The 21,554-nt window shown below is 31.9% G+C and overlaps 1 protein-coding gene across 1 annotated transcript in view; it reads left to right on the top strand.

The window, feature by feature from the left end:
* Positions 1-3,399: 3,399 nt before the first annotated feature.
* Positions 3,400-21,554, top strand: part of LOC126844952 (adenylate cyclase type 3) — a 99,889-nt gene continuing 81,734 nt past the window's right edge. Inside the window, exon 1 of the mRNA XM_050583469.1 lies at positions 3,400-4,238. Coding sequence (XP_050439426.1) covers positions 3,693-4,238 — 546 coding nt within the window. The 5' untranslated portion in view covers positions 3,400-3,692. The remainder of the gene's footprint in view (positions 4,239-21,554) is intronic.

Raw genomic sequence — 21,554 nt, forward strand, 5'->3', positions numbered from 1 at the left:
AAGAGATATGTTGTACGTTCAACGTTGAAATTAGAACTAAATAATAAATTCAAAATAGTTTGATTCTCTATGTTAAGTTACTTTTGGCCAGATAATAAACAATACAATTTTAGCCAGAAACTTGATTGTACATATTTTTTTAATCTCCTTGGCCTTATGCTGTAACTGGAAGCTCCATGTAATTTTTTGACATTTTCATGTCTTAGCTCTGGCACATAACCCTGGCAAATATCCGAAAAAAGCGTTACCAAAAGAGCGTAACGAAAAAAGCGAAAGGGTTGGGGACGGGAGATAGGGGTGGAAAAGGGGGTTGATAAGGGTGAGATTTAGCCGGTAAATAACCGGAAAAAAGTGTTACCAAAAAAGCGTTACGCTGTTACGCGCCGCAATGTAACAAAAACTACGAAGCGACGACGAAAGACAATTATCGGAATGACCATTTTGGATCTATTTCGAATGTTATTCTGTTACGCTGTTATCTGATTTGAGATAAGAGATATGTTGTACGTTCAACGTTCAAATTAGAACTAAATAATAAATTCAAAACAGTTTAAGGGCCCAATTTCTCTATGAATTGTTTTAAGCCAGATAATAAACACTACAATTTTAGCCAGAAACTTGACGTATTATTTTTATACTAGCTTGTTACCGCTAGTTAATATACTATATCATTATCTATAATTCCACCACTACTCTAAATTTATTCGGTACTTCAACGAGACATGAAAATGCTCTTTCGTGGTTGCAGACTCGGCTGAAAAACTTTTTTTAACTAGAAAATTGCTTGAAAACCTAATCCAAACTCATCCAGTAAAGAAATACAGCTCATTAAATATCTATAAGTATAGGGAAAGCAAAATTTGACATGGAAAAACAGTGCAGATAATTTCTCGTAAAACCGTAAGCTTTAATTCTTCTTTATTAGTACAATAAAAAAGATACTTTATTTGCTGTTGATCTTATTTATGAGACAATTATTGCAGAGTTTTTGTGTAATTTTTTGCTACTTATCTAGCTTACCTATACTTCTACCTGGGTTCCCGAGATTGGAGAAGCGGAGTTGAGACCTTACCATCACCGTATCACGACCGTCTGCTAGTTACGATAATATAAATTAATCTATTCGCTACGCATTTAGCCTTGTAACTTTCCTTTTTTATCGTGCGTGTTCGCTCAACTTCGCTTCTCCAGGATCAGCTGACTATTTCAGGGATCCAGGTAGAAGTTTATTATATATATATATATATATTGTGTAATTAGTTTACCCTGTAAATACATAGTTATAGTTGCATACTTCTGAGTTACATAATTTAAAGGTACGACCGCCCGTTTAGCCCCTCGGGTGATATATAAAATCTACAAAGGGGACTTTATGTTTATTTAAGCGCAGATACGAGCTAGCTACCCGTTCTCTATTCGAGATGCGTTTATTTAGACCTATCGGCGACCGTTCAGTCTAGTCTAGCCAACTAGGCTCGTTAAATTTGGCAAAAACACATTTTTATATAAAATGTTTTTTTTTAAAAACTGTTAAGCAAAATTTTGCTTGCCCTGTACATACTGCATTGATACATAGACAGCTAATAGAGAGAAAATGAAAGTGAAAATCGAGTAAGAGGGATAGAACAAAAGTGAGGATATTCATGGAGCTTTGGTCATAAAATTTACATATGGTCGTTTTTTTTTTTGCATGAAAATCCTTTCTTTGTCTTCTACTCTTCTTATTATAGTCAGTTGGATTGGAATGGCATAGACGAAGGGCGATCCATGTGTTAACAGGTTCGATTACCTAACCAAATTTGATTATAAATTAAATTCTAGTCAGAACTAGGTAGAACTAGGTAGTACGTATTCACGTATAGTTCGAACTATACGAACTTAATACATGAATACCCGAAAGCTCTAGAAAATACTAGGAAGTATTTATACTTGAAAACTATTAAATAAAATCAAGCTTCCTATTTTTGTTCAGATTGTTAATATAGTAAAAGTGTATTTTTTTTTTATTTGGAATTTTTTTTAGAGATAAAATAAAAAGTAATTCACATGAAAATTATGAACATAAAAAGGAACAAATTATGTTAAGGTTGATTCGAAAAAATGATTATTGATGGAGACACAGGCCTCAAAAGATTATTAGTTTTTAAATAGGTTTTACTGATATGAGTAGGAGAGTTGTTTTATCAGTATTTAAAAAAAAAAACGTTATAAAAAATGTCATCTTTTGTGGCCTGTACCTCCGTCAATATTATTTTTTAAAATCAAATTTAAGGTTATAATTTATTCATTTTTTTTATGCTGATAATTTCCATGGAAATAAGTATTCTGTAGAGTACTTCATCCCTAAAAAATTTAAAATTTTAAAGAATTAGTTTAAACTTTTGATTATAAATAAGCATATATTTGTATACATACATATTCATACATAATCATTCAGCTGTAGCTAACTTTCCTGATTATTCACTAATAACCAGCGATTTAGACCTCGGTGATCGGTCTTATTGTTATAAATTATGAATTACAAATTCATTAGATAAATCTAATTTGTAGCCTCAATGATTATTTTCTTAAATTTGTTAATAAATATCGTTTTATTTTATTTTATCCCATTTTTCTTTAATTGTTACCTATATATTTTTAAATTCTTGTACTTTTCTCTCTTATTAGCAATTTAGTATTTAGCAATTTATATTTTATCTAGGTATTTTGGATTTTTTAGCCAATTCAGAAACGTAAAGACCCCATCCACCAACTCTCCTATATACCTACTATAGTGACTGGCATTGGTAAATAAGCTAATCTGAGGAGGAACGATGACCTATAGGAGTCGGATGTGATGAAGTCTGAGCACCATCACGGTGGACATGATATACAGCTGACAATGTAGGTATAAACTAAAAACACAACAAATTTCCATCTCGGAGACTAAAAATCAAAACTTCAAAATTAGTCAGTTTACCGGTTCCAACAATTAATAGCTGTGAGTCAAACGCGCATTATGTGTGTGCCATACAGACTCTTCGAATAGGTTCGGCGTACATGAAGAGAGTAGCCCAACGTGATGATAACCGACCGGTTTCTGTAGCCTGTAACTAGTATACCGCAAAGACCGTTGCCTAAACATATAGTTTAATAGCTGATGACAATAGTATATTCTTCAAGCTGTAGTTATGTTATAGAGTGACCCGAGTATAATACATATACATATATATAAGTAGAAATGGTAGTGATAAAGCGCGAACCACCTCCGCCAGCGTGACGGCGGGTTGGAGCGCGCGAATGTGGCTATCGATTGCGCGCGACGTGGTGGTCCTGACGGCAGCGGGGACGCCCGTTAAATAGCGACGGCGGCGGCAGCGCCAGCGACGATATCGGCGGCTTTGGCAGTGGCACCGGGCGCAACGAGTGTGCCGGTCGTGTGTCGGCTTGCCGTCCCGAGCATAAAGACACGCGTGATTCGCGCATACGTCGGCGGGAAACACACACGTGCCGTTATTGTTTGAAAATCAGGCGTCAAAATACGATTGGATTTTCGATCGTTTATTTAATAATAAATTTAAAGAAAATATATATATATATATACATATATATTTATGTCTATACAATTTTGATAGTTATTATTATATTGATTTACGATAAAACATTTTTTTGAGCGGATTAAAAAAAACGCGTTTGTTTGCCGATTCGAAATAATGGATAGCTCGTCTTCTTCGGTGGTTGTGGACGCTAGTGGCGACGATGGAAGCGGTAGTGGTGATGGTGGTAGAGGTGGAGGTGGTGATGGACGCTTTGCCGACCGGGCCACCGAGGGTCTCTACCAGAGCTACAACGCCAAGCAGAAACGGGCGGCATTCTCGTGCTACGTGTCCGCGTCCGTGCTATTTGATCTGTACTGTCTGTCGGTGTACGACGCCCGGTCGCTCTACACGTGGTCGTTGCTGGCCATCAACGTGGCTACGCTGATGTGGGTTCGGCTGGCGGCCGGCCGACGCCGATACTGGACGGTCGTGGCCCATTTGGCCTGGCTAACCGCCGACGTCCAAGTGGTTCTGCATCTGGTGACCAACAGGGCCCAAGGCGCCGACCTGCTTGGCTGGGTACTCCTCTACGATTATCTGGCTTACGTCAGTTTACCCCTCACACTGGCCCTGTGCATGGCCCTTAGTGCCACTACTTGTCTCACGTACGTGATCACCGTGGCCGCGCTCGGCCGACATCATGCATACTTAGCCAGACACGTGCGTATCCATATTATTATTATTGTTGTTGTTACATAGATTAATTACGATTGCGGTAAACCAATATAATAGTCTATTAGATTAGTAGTATTTTGTTTGTCAATTATTAGTACATATAGTACCTAGGTACATACTTGTGTGTTACAAACTTCGACGTTTGTATGAGCTATTATAGTGTAAAACGGAAGGAACTAAAAGATTTTAGGTAACTATTTTTTTTGAAAAAATCGAAATAAATATAATACTTATTTATTCTCGTTTCTTTTAATGTATTTTACGGTTCAAAAAAAAAATAATAACTAATGCACCCATTTGGTACTTAAGTACAATTTCCTATACATATACATTATATAAAATATAAAACGGCGTATAGTATACAACATTATAACGGAGCACGTGCGCCGCCGGATTCTTCGTGAAACCGCTGTTCCCAAGGTAACGTTTTTTTGAGTTTTGGAAGCACAAAGGTCAATGAAAACAAGAAGGTATACATGAGTAATTTCCCTATAATAACTATGGATTCCATTCATGTCAGTAGTGACAACAATTAAATGAATTGTGATGACGATTAAATCATCCTGACCAAATCCAAAAAAAAAAAAATCAGTTGGGTTAGGTTAAGTCGACAATCATAATTATCTTGCGGTTGTTTGAGTTGTACAATATGTACATACATTGTGTTGTATGCAAATCGGCTGCTATATAACTGATAGCTGCTATAACTGATATAACGATTATAATAATAATAGTGCCAATTCCGAGAATACATAATATAGCGATTGCGAGGTGGAATTGAAAAAACCAATAACAATAATGACTATAATTTAAGTTACTGTTATTATTATGATACAATTGTCATTATTAGTCGTTTTCTAGCCCGACAGACCAAATCTGTTAATCTTGCTGGTCTCACCTATGTTAGTAAGCTACGCGGAGAATAAAAACACCTCGGCTGTTTCTGTCAGGTTATAAAGACCTCGTTGTACAATTTATACTACCGGTTAACACCATCGGTTCGTTGGTTAACGCAAAAATGCATACAAAATATTCAATTGCGTTTTTGATCAAACCAGTCTTCATGGTGGTTTTTGCGGATTTTCTATTATTATAAATAATATTGAAACTACCATAAATATCAGTTACATACAGCATCTCGTTTGTACAACGAATCCAGGCCGGCCGTGCTCGATCAACGGCAATCATATAATGTGTTATTTAAATGTAAGTTTTAAATCACCAGAGAAGTGGTTTGGCTTCCAACCGACCGGTCTTTATGCATTATCGCAATGTCTGATCAAGCGGCTGCACGGCATATTAAGTCATTTTATAATTTTCTCAGTCCGTCTTGCGTATGTGTGTATATCTGTTTGGCCATGAAGTAATCCGGTACGTTATATTTTACCAACCGAATTTATAGAGACATTATGCCTGGCTAACCGATAAAGCGCCAGAAAGTTACACACATATGCACACTCGCAGCCTATACACAGCCTTTCCTATACGTTGTATAGTATCAATTTGTCGGTAAACAGTAATTGCAAGTCCTTTGAGTTTCTCTTAGGGATGAACTACTTCAAATGTAGCATGACAAATACAAAGTAAGACTAGCCGATTTCCGCTGGTCTCGGCCTATCGTCCTTTGTCGAGGTTTATCAAAGCCTTAAACTATTACACTTTCACGCAAAACCATTCATCAAAGCCGCCGTGTAATATTATTTCCTTTTTGTGCATTATGTTGATTTTGGCAGCCGTAGAAATTATTCGTCCTCGGTGCAAAACGTAATTTGGACCATTTTTTAACTGTAGTTCGCATTATTTTAAAATTCCTTCACCCTACTCTGGTTGATCTGAGCGAACGCTGGTGTGAATTTAAACTTAATATATAACTCCCCGCCGCACTATTTTATAAAAGAAAAATGCGGTAACGACATTTGTGGCGAGAAATTCGGAAATATTTTATCGCACCAAAAAAAAAAAAACGACTGATAATTTTGTGGTCATTTAGTTTTGGAGAACATAGATAATGATTAAGCTTACAGACGTGAGACTTTATGATTGTATAATACTATGGTAGTGTTTATTCGACAGAAACTAAAGTAGCCACTACAACTCTGTTTATCTTGAATTTGCTCTACATCGTTCGATCCATTGAATTGTCATAGATATTGAAGACACGTATATAGGCCACGCTATATTAAACAATTTTGAAGTGATATTCTTAAATATGCTTCTCTTGAAACCACTAAATGTATACTATTTGTTATTTTCTTGTCATCTCATATTAATGCTAAAAATATCGGCATTCCACAATTTTTTCTAAGATTATCTTATTTTTTGCATTAGGTACAAAGTTCTAGCTATATTAATTAAAATAGTAAATCAATAGACCGACTGGGCCTTTCTTGTTCTTCTTATTTGCCCTGTTTTTTTAGATCGAGACCGTCTCAATGTAACCAACGCTGGTATGCCGTGTATACACAATATAATTGCAGATGGTTCTCAGCTGTCCTGGTGGTATTATTTTCATATATAATTATTATGGAACACGCCGGAAGTCATAGGCAGCGGGTCGGCTCAGTTATAACGAATTCTTTCAATGGTTTACTACATTTTGTTTCTCAGATGGTCACTATAAATAATCAGCTTGTGAAGGGAAATACACGTCACCACGAAGAACGTTTGCAAATATTGTTGTTTTTCGAAAAATATGTTGTTTGTGTACATAGTTTACGGCTGACGGGCTTAACGTAACAGAATCGATACGCCAAGTTCTTGTTGGGTATTTTACAATAGTGTTTTTGATGTTATACATAATTCGCCTGGCCTGGGAACGAAAAATAATTCATTAGCATACCCCGATGGCGGACAAGACAATAATTATCGAAGCGGAAGTTCGGAATCATCGACGATTGACGGATTGCACACAATTATCATTGCTAAGGCACAAAATATAATAATACAGGTAACAGTATTTGGTCGGTGGCAGGAGTTTACAAAGCTATAATCATATTATTAGTATCAACACAATAACCGCGGAACACGCGACTTTGACGCTTACAAATAACCACCTCTGCCCATTTTTCTCGACATCAACGCTCTTTTCCACCCATTCTACTTTTCTTTCTTTTTTTGTTTTATTCTTTGAAAGTCGGCAAACCGCACGAAATTCAATCGAATTCGTATTTTTTCTATTACTTTTTGTTTCGTTATGATTACCGGAAATGGCTTTATTACTACACATCGAACGCGGCCACCGCCCGGCTTAAGTTAAAGGGTTATAAGACCTTATCTTTATTAGTATATTATGGTGCCTTACATTGTTACTTATTCCGGGAAGATATTCACAAACGACCGAGACCGAAAATTAATTAAGTATTAAAACGCGGTCTTGACTAGGATACGCATTAAAGATTTAGGTCGGTCTATGTAAAATAATAATAACAAGGGATTTTGTAATATTGTTGTGTTGATTTTCGGGTCGACGCATGGCGGAAAACGAGCCATTCAACTGACACAAAACGTGCATATTTTTATCTTTGACGCTGCCATCGAGTGTCGTTTGTTTATTCTATTAGTTCTGTTATAACTTTTAACGTTAACACCTTGAAGTTTTTTTTTATTTCGCCTGTCAATAATTATGCTGGCTGTCAAGCAAATTGAAATTAACGTCTGAATAACTAAATTGTGGGATAGACATCAAATAGTATACAGGCTTTTGTTTTTAAACTCCATTATCGAAAGGAAATTAAATGAACGCCTCGGGCTTTAAAAAAATTATCTGATATTTATCTTAAAATTTATTTGCTTAAAGTTGTAATTACAAATTATGGTTCAAAAAGTAGTATAAGAAAATCATTTATATCATCGGTATATTATTTGACTTGCGGTTTTTTTTTTTTGTTAAATTCATCCTTTTTGCGAATAAATTGTCTATTTATGAAGCGATATACAAGTTCATCGCTTTTCGAATCTAGATTTCAGGTAGAGATTTTTGTATATGATGTCAACATTTAATATATATTTATTGAAATATTTTAGATTTCATATGAATTATATCTCGTTTACGCTTTAAATAAATTCATAAAACAAAAATACATTTGCTACACCTAAAGTGTATAGATAGACGTTGTGGTTGCTTTTTTGTCATTATCATTATTTTTATTATTTTATTTTTGAACGCAGTTTATTTCTACAAAATAAAATACTGTTGCGTGTTGGCTCTGTATATTTTTTTTTCAAATAAACGTTTTGCATCATATTTATTTTTTATTTTTTGGTACAACTATAGTATGTGATTACAGAAGATGTTTATTTATAGTAATCTGTGGTTTTATTAGCTTATATAATCTAATAACAATATATTTTTAGTAAAAAATGTCGATAAGATTAGTATTTGAAATAACTAGTTGGCTAGGAGTTTTAAATGCTTATTGCACTCTTAATAATTGTTATCCATCCCATATGCTTTAAAGTTTCTATTGTTCACTTCCAAAGAGTTGAAATGTAGTAAATGTTGATTTCCTAAATTCTGGATACACTGTCATAGTTTATTAAAAAAATAAAAAAACACTTTTTATACACAACGAACACAAATAAGGTGAACTGAAATATTTTAATAAAAATTGGCTGTTTTAATATTATATATTGTGCTGTGCTAACGGCTAACACGTTTTAATATCAAGTCAATTAATGCGACAGTGACTGAGCTGCTGCCATTTAACCTCTGAAGTTCAAATTTACAGCAAAAACGTTTGGACCACCCCGATTGTTGTATGTAGCGCGGATTACCATCGCAATTAGAGGCCGAAAATGTTATTAGTAGGTATTATGTATGTACGTACATGCTGTTGGCTTATTATGTATAATAATATTATAATATGCGCTCACACCCTTGGACGTCGTTCGGAAAAGCATGCACAAAGGCTCCAAAGAGAGAGAGAGAGAGGCAAATGCTCGGTGAATGAAGAAACGTCGCAGCACCTATTAGCTTTGTGGAATATTGTATTATCTTCTCTCTTATTACCTACAACGAATTCTCTCCGGAACCTGGAAACGCCTTTGTAACGAATTTACCTTAATGCCGTTATCGCAGCCCAATGAACTTAATCCAATACATTGTCTCTGCGCTGTGGCTGAAAATTGAATACCATTATTTTACGTACAATCATTAGGGAATTGGTTAATATAAGAATTCTTTGAAAAAATGTGCCGAATAACAACCGAGGCAACCACTGCGTCACACCACGCTTTTCCCTTTGAAAAATATAATATTTTAATTTTCAATTTTCTTAATTTAAGCATAATAATTATATTCGCTTCTTATGTTGAACAGAGTATACTTGCAACTTATTTTTCAAGCACTGAAATTGTGGTTAAACCATACAACTACGAAAAGTATTAATCCTTCCGAGTTGTAGAAGAGGCAAATGTTCAATTGGTTTTCCTAAAACGTGACTGTCCTATTATACTAGATGCATTTATGTATATTAGTGTTACAACTGTAAATTAGCAGTTTTATGCAAGGATTACCTAAGATGGGTCTAAGTCTTGCCAAAGAAGAAATTGGAAATATTTGTTAACTTACATGCGTTGTGTGAGACAAGAATTTCGATACATTTTTTTTGCAAGACTACGATACTTAAGTATTTGTTTTAGTTTATTTTCCTTAAATAATATATTTTTTATGTTTTAATTAGCTTACCAGCCTCGAGTTGTCTCGTGCCTAAACGGAATTAATTTTTATTATTAATATGAGCACAAATTTATAAGTATTAATAGAAAATTAACATAATTATTTTTAAATATTAGTTATTGATATCTTAGCTTCAATACAAAGCTAAGAGGGTATTGTTTTTACAATAATGCGTATTTGTTAACAAATATATTTTGTTTTGTAATTTTTTTGTGTCTGGGCCCAAGATATCTCTAAACTGCTGAATAAACTTCTTCAATCATCATTTCTTTAGATCAGAAATCGTACCTAAAACTTTATTGGTTAACCAATTTAAAAGTTAATTTCTATCACTTTAAAATCAAGAAAGCTCTTTTTAGATATAGTACTATTAATATACATTGTGAAACCAAATAAATATCATAAGTCGTAACTCTTTTCTTTGAAGGGGCGGAAACACTTCTTTATTTCACTTTTTTAAGTGTAGTTTTGGCCCTGAAGTGGGACTATAATATTTTTCTCAAAAATCTTATTTTATTATTAAGTTTAAGACGAAATTGCTTACTATGAACAGTGACAACAAAGCATATGAAAAAACAGAAATTAGTTATAATCTTATTATTTACCCTATTACTAAAAGTATATCTTTTTGTGCTGTTAAACAATTTTTATTTCTAAATATTATGAATTTCCCATCTCCTACTCGTTCATTCTAAATGTTCAGTAGATTATTTTCAATTAAAAAAGTTTAGGTATCGTTACCATTCAAATACCTACAGTTATGTTTTTTTTATAGGGTAAACCCGAAAAATAAAATAATACGATTGTATAGATATTTATTGTTAATAAAATGCTTTATATTTAATATTTTTACCATCTGACGTTTCGTATCGATGCGTTTATTTAAAAGCGATTTAATTACTTACAATTTGTTCTCCCCGTCCCCACTACACTTCGTTTCCACTGGCTTGTTAATAAATGTTTTTATCCATATTACTTTAATGTTGAACTATGTGCAACACACACCGTTCGCCGTGATTCTGTTACTGATTATTTTAAAAATGACATGGCCCAGTAACGGATTAACGTGCAACGACCACTGTAGAAAGTGATATATTCTTAATAAAATGTTATACTTCGTACCTCACGATAGTTAAATTTGATAAAAGTGTAGCCAATGAATTATAAGTTATATTGACTGTCATATTATGAATAATATTATTTATAGCTCTTACAATATATCAATAGTATAAACTGGACTTGAAAGTTTTTAGGTACTTTGGTTCACGATTTTGTTCTCGTTTCAAAGCCTGGCGACATGCATTTGCAGCTCGGATAGCTTTGAAATTATCTCTGAAGGTTTTTTCTTTTTTGCAGCCGTGCCAGCGAAATAACGTCCCGGCGCACGTCTGTTATATTATCTAATTTATTTTATATACATATATATATATATATATTGTATATACTAGCACATTACGATTAAACACTTAGTTTGTTACATATATTATTCGCATTATTATCTGCGGCTACAAATCATCCGAAGACTGCAAATAGTCCGTCTATTGTCTAGCATTTCATTATCAAAATCAAAATTTAATGTAACACAAATTTCTGTTTTTGCAGTTTATACATTAAATTATGTTTTCTTATATTAGATTTTTCCCAACTTCATAAGTGAGTCGACGTTTGTATTCCATCTACTACCACTGACTTCACTTAGCAATTATAATAACAATATTCATTTCATCATCTGTTTTCTATTTTTTTTACAGATTTGTTTTAATTGTATGTACCAAAATTATCTTGAGATAAACCTATACAAAATTTGTTACGACAAAAAGTCAACAATTTTATGAAAAAACTATAATCATTTATGAAAATATAAATTATTTGAATTTAAGTTCATTAAAAGAGCTATTTTAGATGTTAGATTTATATTAGATATAATCTTACATTAAAATTATCAGGTATTAATCATATTATTCAGTTTTTACGATCACTTTACCATGACTATATTTATGAAGTGTATAACACATGAGTTGCCAGACGCAGACGCAGTATACTAGTCAATAAAATAAAAATAATATTAAAACTGGTGGGTAATTATAAACTAAATTTTTAATAAAACAATGGGAACTAAGATGGTTTAATAAACCGAAACATATAATAATGAAAAAAAATAGTAAAATTTAATGATATCAATATTAGGTATTTTATGTTAAAAAAACATGCACGTTTATTTAATCGTAAAATGGCTCTGAGTATCGTTTTAAAACATTTGGTGTATTGTAATTAGAATTTTTCCCACTTAAAAGGACTTGAGACTTATTAGAAGTGCAAACAATGGCCCCAGAATTTTGAGCCCGCATCGTTTAATAATTGCGGGAAACGATTCAAAGAGCAGCCAAAAGCAATTTGGAGTTAACAAAGTACATATTTTTAATACGGGAACAAAACTCAAGATAAATTATTAATGATGGTTTTCCGACGGTCGTGCACCCAGTTTGCAAAAACATAATTACGGTTTATAGGCATGACATGATTTTTCTGTAACTCACTCCTTGAGTTTAATATATTATGTATCAATAAAAGATATTTATATTTACTACTTAATATTTATTATTAGTTAGAGTTGTACCTTACGAAAAATAATGAATTCAAATTTAAACGACGTATACAAAAAATGTACAACAAAATCTATTATAATAATTCTTGTTAAATTAACTAGAAACAATTATAGCGTCTTGTTGGACAAATTCTCTTATCTATGAATGAGAATTGCGATCCGATAAAATTAGGTTTATCTATAAGTTAAACACAGTAAACACCGATAGTAAAAACTGAGTTCATAATAAAAAAACAAAATTATTATAGTAAGAATCAAAAAGTTTCACGTGAGAATTTTTTCCCTTCCTGAAAAGATAGAATATTTGAACTTTTTATTCTGAGATTATAAATTATCTTATATTATAGCTTTGTGATTGTTAATTAAAACAATTTTTTCATGAAGTGCTAATTACAAAAAAAAAAAACTATATTATAATAATAGTAAATTAGTATTATGAAATAAGACATTAAAGGTCGTTTAGAGCCATTTGATTTCAAAACATTGGTTATAATGAAAAGGCTGTAGCCGATATTTTTCGTTTTCGAACTCAGCGTTATTATTTTTATGGTTTAGAATCCTGTAGTTTTTTACATCTCGCGCATATTAATCAACGGATTGCAATTATTTGAAAAAAAAATTGATTTAGAACCTATTTTAATTTTTACGATATTATGTGACCCAAAACTTTTGTAAAAGACATCAAACGTTGAAATTATTCAACTAGAATCGGACACAACTAGAGCACATGAGTAAGAAAATAAATGTAATTTATTCGTTAGCCTTTGATGAGAACGGATGACCTGCAAAAATACAGTGTGGAAAATCGCTAGTAAAAAAATACTTCACAGAGTTTTAATTGTAAGTTGAGCTTAGAACTGGCCACTCTCGAATATACATACAGCTATGTACATACAGCTGTAACGTGAACACTTACCAACATGGCGGGGTTCTCGGTATTAAAGCTTATCCCTAGGCCAGTTCATCTTGATACCGGGACTTAACCTACTTCTACAGTAAAAAGTATAATATATCATGTATATGTATATATTTTTTTATATCTATATGTATATTTGCGTATGGCTTTTCCGTTTCCCTTCCCGCTTACCTGCCAATCTGATTTTAACACATTATTGAGCGTTTTTCCTTTATTGTATAAACATATTATATTTACTAATTATTTATCGACATTTTCTCAGCCTTTTAGTGTAGTTTAGCATATTGTTTGGGAAATTCAAGCAAACACACCTTGATAATTACAATATACATACTGTATAGAACTACTGGTTTTGTAAACTATAGTAAACCAGTTTCCAACCTCATCGATCCTTATGCATTATTATTTACAATATACAGGGTGGGGCAGTGAAATGGGCGATTTTCCAATGTATTTAAATGGAAAATTCGCCCGTTTCACTGTCCCACCCTTTATACAACATGTGTGTACACAATTTCTCTATTTTACTAAGCTATTTTATCGGCTGTCGGCTTTATGAAAATCCACACAAATACATGTTTTACATCAGAAGATTTCATTAGTTATAGTATTAATATTGTAGGTACATTTCTGTGAAATGAATTCAATTATACAACATTGTAGTGGTTTTATGTTGAATTTTCATCAACAAAACACTGCATTCGAATGTGGTAAAAGTAACTTTAGCGGTAGGCAGTCTATAGCGACTATTTTACAACGAAAGTTTTTTTTTTCGTTTTTGGCTTTAGAAAATAATATAATTGTTTGCTTTAGTGTCTCCCCTGTAGTTCACGAGTATAGGTCACGAGCGTATGTGACAGTTGTAACGCTAATGAGACATGTGTTGACGGACGGCTTTGACGAATAGCATTATCTACATATAGAGCATACGTACCTATATAAATATATTATAATATGTTTACACGTAATACAGAAGGTAAACCATTAATGACAAAGCGCCTATTAATCGATCTGTTCAACGGCGATAAATTATAGCATTTCCAGCGTTGCATACGGGAATGTCATATTGGCCAACGCTTAAAATATACAGGACCAAATGTATATCATAAACATTTACATAGATACTGTAATATAAATTATGAAGCTTTAGGTCCTGGGAATAAACATATAGGTAAATATTCCATTTCGTGCTGCATATAAAAAACGGTTCCTAGAGTTTATAGTTAAACGTCAGATGTATGTGGAACCGAGTACCTTTTTCAGGGATGAAATCACTCTTGGCTTTGCGTCTTTAACGAGCAATACCATCGTAAATGCTATTTTCATAAAATCTACAAACTTAGAACTATGACGATAGCATCATGGTTGGCTCGCGCTTAAGTCATAAGTCTCGGAGGAATTTTTAGGTTCTCAACCGTACAGTACGGCCGATCGATAAGTACGGCCCCAACATACGAGTAATATAATCGTCCCACTATTATTACCGTGTGCACTGAAACTATAGCAGAAGAAAAACCACGATCGAAAACACTTAGGCGGGTTCCTCCTAATGGCTAATCCTATCTGATACGATACCCCCGAAATATAAATTCCATCTTATTGAGTATTATTAACATGGTGACTAAAAGAACACCGCTATATTGTTACCTCAGATAATCATATTCCTCTGTATTATCGTTGCATGTGGACCTAAATATATTTAATATTGTATTAATTAAAAAAAAAAAACTGAAGCTATTGTCTACGTGCAATAGACATTAGATTTTTACATTATACAGCATAGCTAATGCTTGACAATCAAAAAAGACTTAGCAACAATGTTTCTGCCACAAGAATATAATACCTTAGATTTTGAGAAACTCGACAAATTGTTTAGTAAATCACTCCTGAAGTTGAAATGAATATAGTTTTATAATTTTAAAAAATATAACCGTAGATCTTATACTTTTAGACTAATCATCCATAAAAGGGAGTTGAAATAACTACTAGCAATCAACGAAAAGCTTCATTAATTATGTATGCCAACAGCTAATTTCTTAAATTTATATAGTATTTTAGGGTAAAATGTTCGTTAGATCTTTGGGTTTAGACAATTTAATGAGTTGTATATTTGGAATGAATACAATTATTAAAAAGAATACTAATAATTATTATCATCTTATAATACATGAACATTTACAAAACGACATGTAAAAATGTAATTTTAATTTAAATAAGCTATCATCCGGTGAATCATCGTGTGTCCTGTAGAACACTGTCGCGTATGCATATTCCTCACGATGTACGATATGCGTAATTGGCTTAAAAATACTTTTACAGTTTTATGCAATCAACCAAACTGGATATAAATACATGAATTTATACAGCTGATATTATCATAAAATTAATAACATATTATATTAATAAAATGCTTTTAGTGTTATGTACAAAATTTCACACTTGACTAAAAAAAACGTTGTGTGCGATAACAACAATATGATAATATTTCAATATCCGTATAGCTATAGAGTTGTTACATTAGTTGGAATAATGATAATGACGGTTGACACGTATAAAGTATAGTGGTTGTGGTTTAGTTGTAGGTATAATGTATGCAGAAGAGTACATACGGCCATGAGCGTGGAAATTGCAAGCACAAATAATTGATGACTATTGAAATGTAACAGAGTTTTCTAAATAACTGTTCCGCTACTATCGTTACTAGTTTGTTATGGTTTAAAAAATATCTTGGAGTTTGTTTGAATTATTTCGTTCCCTCTCCAAACAGTTGGTAGTCGGAATGGACGAGATAATAATATTATTTAATTCATGTACATAAATAAATGATAAAATTCGTTTAAATAGCTTAGCTTTTAAAGTTGAATAGTTCTTCTCGTTCCCGTTACTCATTTATTTAAATATACTATGCCAACGATGGTGTCGGCGTTCGCGTATTTATTGAACTCAAAAGCAATTAGATAGTTTTGCGCCAAACGCGGTTCTAAGTTTATTTGGAAAACTGTTCGCAGCTGTTAGTTTTATTTGTAATTCCCTTAAACTGTTATTCTTGTACAAACTTTGGAGAGAAGGAGCAAGCCATCGACCGAGCGACTATACCGTTGTTTCCTCTCGAAGTTTTGGAAAACAGGTAGACAATGCAATATATTATATTATTCTCAATCTCTTTTTTACGCTTTCCTTATTGTATTAACACTACAAATCGCAGGCGGTTCAGAGTTTATACTCTAATTATATATATATAAACAACTTTATTAATAAAATAATATAAAGCGAGCTGCCCGTTAATTCGGGTTGCCAATACAGCACAGCATACTAATCAATGGAATGACATAATTTCTAAAGACAAGAAAATAAATAAATAAATAAGTACATATGCAGTTAAACTACTGCTAATATCACAAACATAATAATTCAGATTTAGCTATAGTAGACGGGATAGTCAATAATATACAGCGTATCTTTCAAAACTGACAAACAAATATTTACTAGATCAGATATTAATAAACCTTTGAAGAATTTTTTTTAAGAAATTTGACGTTGACCCGCGCGCCCCAAACCATAGGCCGAACATTTCTCAATTATCGATGCCATTTTTTTCAGTTAAGTAAGGGATGCATTGCCTATATATTTAGAACTTCTCCTATTGAACTTCGGTGTCTTGCTGCTACTATTTGACTCCAGTACCAGACCCTCAGCTCTCCGCTAACTTAAATTAATTATATGAGCTCTACAATTTTGAGTTATGACATTATCATATACTTCGCAGTGAACTTTCTCGAATATATCGTAGCCTTTTGTACGAAATAAATATATATAGTCGTTATCGAAACGAGTCCAACTTTGTATACTTGTGTATGAGGAGACATGTGTGTGTATAATCCAAAAGTCATCGGTTTCTAATGTAGGTACCCGGGAAACGAGTCCCGAGTGGGAAAATTTGTTTTGACCCAAATCGTCGACGGCCGTTGCACATAACTCATTATGAAAACAATATTAAAATTAAAATAACATTAATGTATAGGTATATATTGCGTTGTAGTATGCACTCGAAAGGAATTTTCATTTGTCCGTCTGGCATGTCAAAAGCCATATTCTTTTTAAACTTAAGTACGTACGTGACGTCTCTCAAACTCGTCCTTTGTAATCTGATTGTAATCATTATACACATATTCACTCTTTGAAAACACTGCATTCACTCCAAAACATGTATTCTGTTCTCGATGATGTCGATTTGTAGAATACCCCACATTGTATAATACGGTGCACACGAGTCGTCTTTAAAAACTCGGTAGGTGACCTTTTTTTCTTTTTATCTCGAATCGCCTTCGGTTTTCATACAGTCTATTCAAGAATGTTCATATAATATTAATATACTCAAATTGCTTTTAAAGTTAAGAAGCGTATAGTAACTATGTGTGTTTGAAATTGTTGCTATTATACGCTGTTTATAGCTATTAATGCAACAATAGTATACAGCTTAACTAGTAAATATAATTGTGAACACATTAAATTAATAAATACATTATCATGTATGTATTTATAATTCTTTATTTAATGTAATTTTTAGTTTTATTTCTAGAATTATATTTATTTATTTATTTAAAAGCTAACGCCCCATAGAGGGAGTGAGTACAGTGAAACTTAACTAAAATTAAATTAATACAATATAATACATAAGATAAGCTAAAATACAAAAATAATGTTTTTTTTTTTTTAAGATACAATTTGGATGGACAATTTTAATTTAAAACAATTATCATAGAAAAAATCAAAAGTATTTAATTTATTACAAACATTTAACATTCTATTTAATGAACTATTAATAGCATAGCTTTTAGTTTGATTTTCAACATAAAAAATGTTATGGTGCCGTGTATTAACGTAAGGCACAACTAAATTAATTTTATTAAGTAATTCCGGGCTATCGACAAAACCATTTAAGATTTTAAAAATGTAATACGCATCATTATATAAACGTCTAGATTTCAAAGAATCTAAGTTACATTGGTGTTCAACATTAACTATAGGTTGACCTGACATGTTGATTTTAAAAGCAGCAAAACGAAGACATTTTCTTTGAATTTTTTCAATTTTTTCTATTAGGCCTACTTGGTTAGGGTTCCAAAGTATCGATGCAAATTCTAAACCAGAGCGAACAAGAGCAGAATAGAGTATTGTTAAACATTTCAGATCCTTAAACTCGCTACAATTACGCTGAATAAAACCTAAGTTTCTATAGGCTTTTGCACAAATTGTAGAAATGTGTGATTTAAAACTTAAGTCAGATGACAATATTACACCCAGATCTTTTATGTTACTAGCTATCTCTAATTTACTATTATTTATTATATAATTATTTATTATTGGATAACGGCGACGATGAAACGATATCTGTTTGCACTTACTTGAATTGATTTCTAGACCGGTATTGTTACACCAATCAACAAATCTATTTAAATCTTGTTGCAATTTAATACAATCATTTTGGGATTTTATCACCATAAATAATTTTAGATCGTCAGCAAACATTAGAAACTTACAATGCTGAAAAACTAGGGCTAAATCATTAATAAAAATTAAAAATAAGATAGGTGATAAATGTCCTCCTTGGGGTACACCAGATGTTACAGTGATAGGACTAGATAATGTGTTGGATACTTTGACTAATTGAGTTCTATTTGTTAGATAAGAAGTTAGCCATTTTACTAGATTAGTACTTAAGGCTGAATTTTTAAGTTTATATATCAATACGCCATGGTCAACTGTGTCAAACGCTTTTTTGATATCAGTATAAATAGTATCGATTTGTAAATTTGAGGCAACATTTTCTGTTAGATATTGATAAAATGAAACAAGGTTTGTTTCAATAGATCTTTTATTACGAAATCCATGTTGTTCGCTTACTAAGCTATGGCCAACTAATTTATTATTATTATTATTTAATGGTTTCGATATGAATATTTATTTATTTCCAAGACTGGAAAAATTAATGGTGGAATTAAAATTAAAATTAAATATTAATTTTATATTCAATCAATAGGTTGAGAATTATAGCTAAACTATAAATGTTCAGTAAACTAATATTGAGAAAAGTAACAAATGAAGATATTTTTCTTATTTAAAGTTCCTTTATACACCACTCGAAATCCAACTTCTTTTTATACTACTATTCATTCCACTTCTTATAGCCACAATCATCCAATGCACAGAATGCTCACATCGGCGAATCTAGTGTGACCTTTGTCGATTGTCAGTCATTACATTTTTATTATTATTATCTTTATGTTATGTCTATTTATATTTGTTATCCTATGTTTAAATGTACTTTTAATTATTATGTCAGCTATGTAACTTAAAAACAGCCGATTGGCGTCTATACTTAAAATAAATAATTAACCGAAAAATCCAATTTTTTGTAACACAACCATTTTGTTTTGGATTTCAAATAAATTATTTATTAAATACAAATTTAGGAAATGTTCTTTATAGCTGCGTTCACACTAATACACACAAAACAAGTAAAAAAAATTATTTTTAAAACTGTCATCTGAATATCGTATAAACTGTGTCAATTAAAAGTAAAAAAAAAAAACAGTTTAAATCGAACAACATTATTAAAGAAACTAGGGGATATAAAATATTTTAGAAAGCGTTATTTTACTTTTAAAATGATGTCAAAAATATTAGCCAATATAATTAATATGCAAGAATAAATTTAACTTTTATTTTATTTAACTAGCTATTTATGTTATTTATTCAAAAAAGTATATTATAAGGAAATTTGGTACAATCGTAATTAAATCTTAAAAATAAACGATAAAGTTTATTAATTAATGTTCCTTTGTTAATGTTATTTTCGTTGGAAATTAAAACTCTTAATTATATGATTATAAATATATACTAACTATTAGTTTAAAAAGTTGACATAGCTCTGGAGTTTAGGAAAAAGAAAAATATTTTGACATTTTAAAAAATCGTTAATAAAATATAAATAAATTGAAAAAAAAAAATTTAATTCTCAATTATTTTTTGAGAATCTTAGTTTGTTAAGTTTAATTGAACTTTCCGTATTTTTGAAAATCAAAAATGTTAATATTGATTTTTTATGGAATAATTTTTTGTTTATCATTAAGCCGTTGTCTTGTAATTTAGTTTTAACATGAATAATATGTTTTATAGCTGGGGTCAGTTCAAAATTTGCGAAATAGTTTTCAGTAAGAAAAATCTGCCTCAGACGTGTATCCTTATTACCTCACCCTAACTCTTACCACCCCTCCTTATTTGTTATTATAATCATGTATTATCGAAATATGTTCCGTGTAAAAAGTTCACTTATGAATAGAAGTGGGTGGGTACTATAAAGTATATTCATGATTCATATTTTTCTCCTTGAACAGAAAACATTTTTTAAAATAAATCTATATTTTTTAGTTTTTTTTGGAAAGAATTGATTTTGACCACAATTATAATTACCTATGGAGCCAATTCAACGGTTCAGTACATATGATAAATTGCAGGAGATTTTTGCGTTTTTGACCGGCATACTGGGTTCGAAAAACGACGTAGGAGAAACTATCAAAACCCACAGAATCTTTTGTTGATAGTAAAACGGAACAACATAATCTTATGGACGGTAGGTAAACGATTTTAAGCCGTTGAATCGCATCCGGTGAACAATAGCCGATTGGAAACACGAGGGAGTAAAACGTATAAAATGGTCGATCCTTTTCGAAAAGAAAAGTTAAGAACATAATATGCGCAAAAAAAAAAAATTACCCTGCTGGACCTTTTGCCGAGTCTTGTGACCCATATTATATTATTGTGTGTACGTAATATATTTAGCGAACAACACGTGACAAACATAAAAATAAATACTCTGAGTTATTATTGGAAACCAATGTTACATAAGTGCGAGCACGTTGTCTTCGCGGTCGTTTTGTAAATAATATTATTGTGTACTTAAATGTATATTATTTTGTTTGCTGATACTTGTTGGTGCAACGACGATTCCAAGTACAGTGTAATTAGATAATAGTGTTTTATTTATAATAAATGATATTATAAACAATACTATACACTCGGTGTTGTACGTCATGAACCTCG

The sequence above is a fragment of the Adelges cooleyi genome, unplaced genomic scaffold, assembly GCF_023614345.1.
Source record: "Adelges cooleyi isolate 19-005CV unplaced genomic scaffold, UGA_ACOO_1.1 ACOO_flye_CR_arks_rails_tigmint_CR_PRNA_651, whole genome shotgun sequence".
NCBI lineage: Eukaryota > Metazoa > Arthropoda > Insecta > Hemiptera > Adelgidae > Adelges > Adelges cooleyi.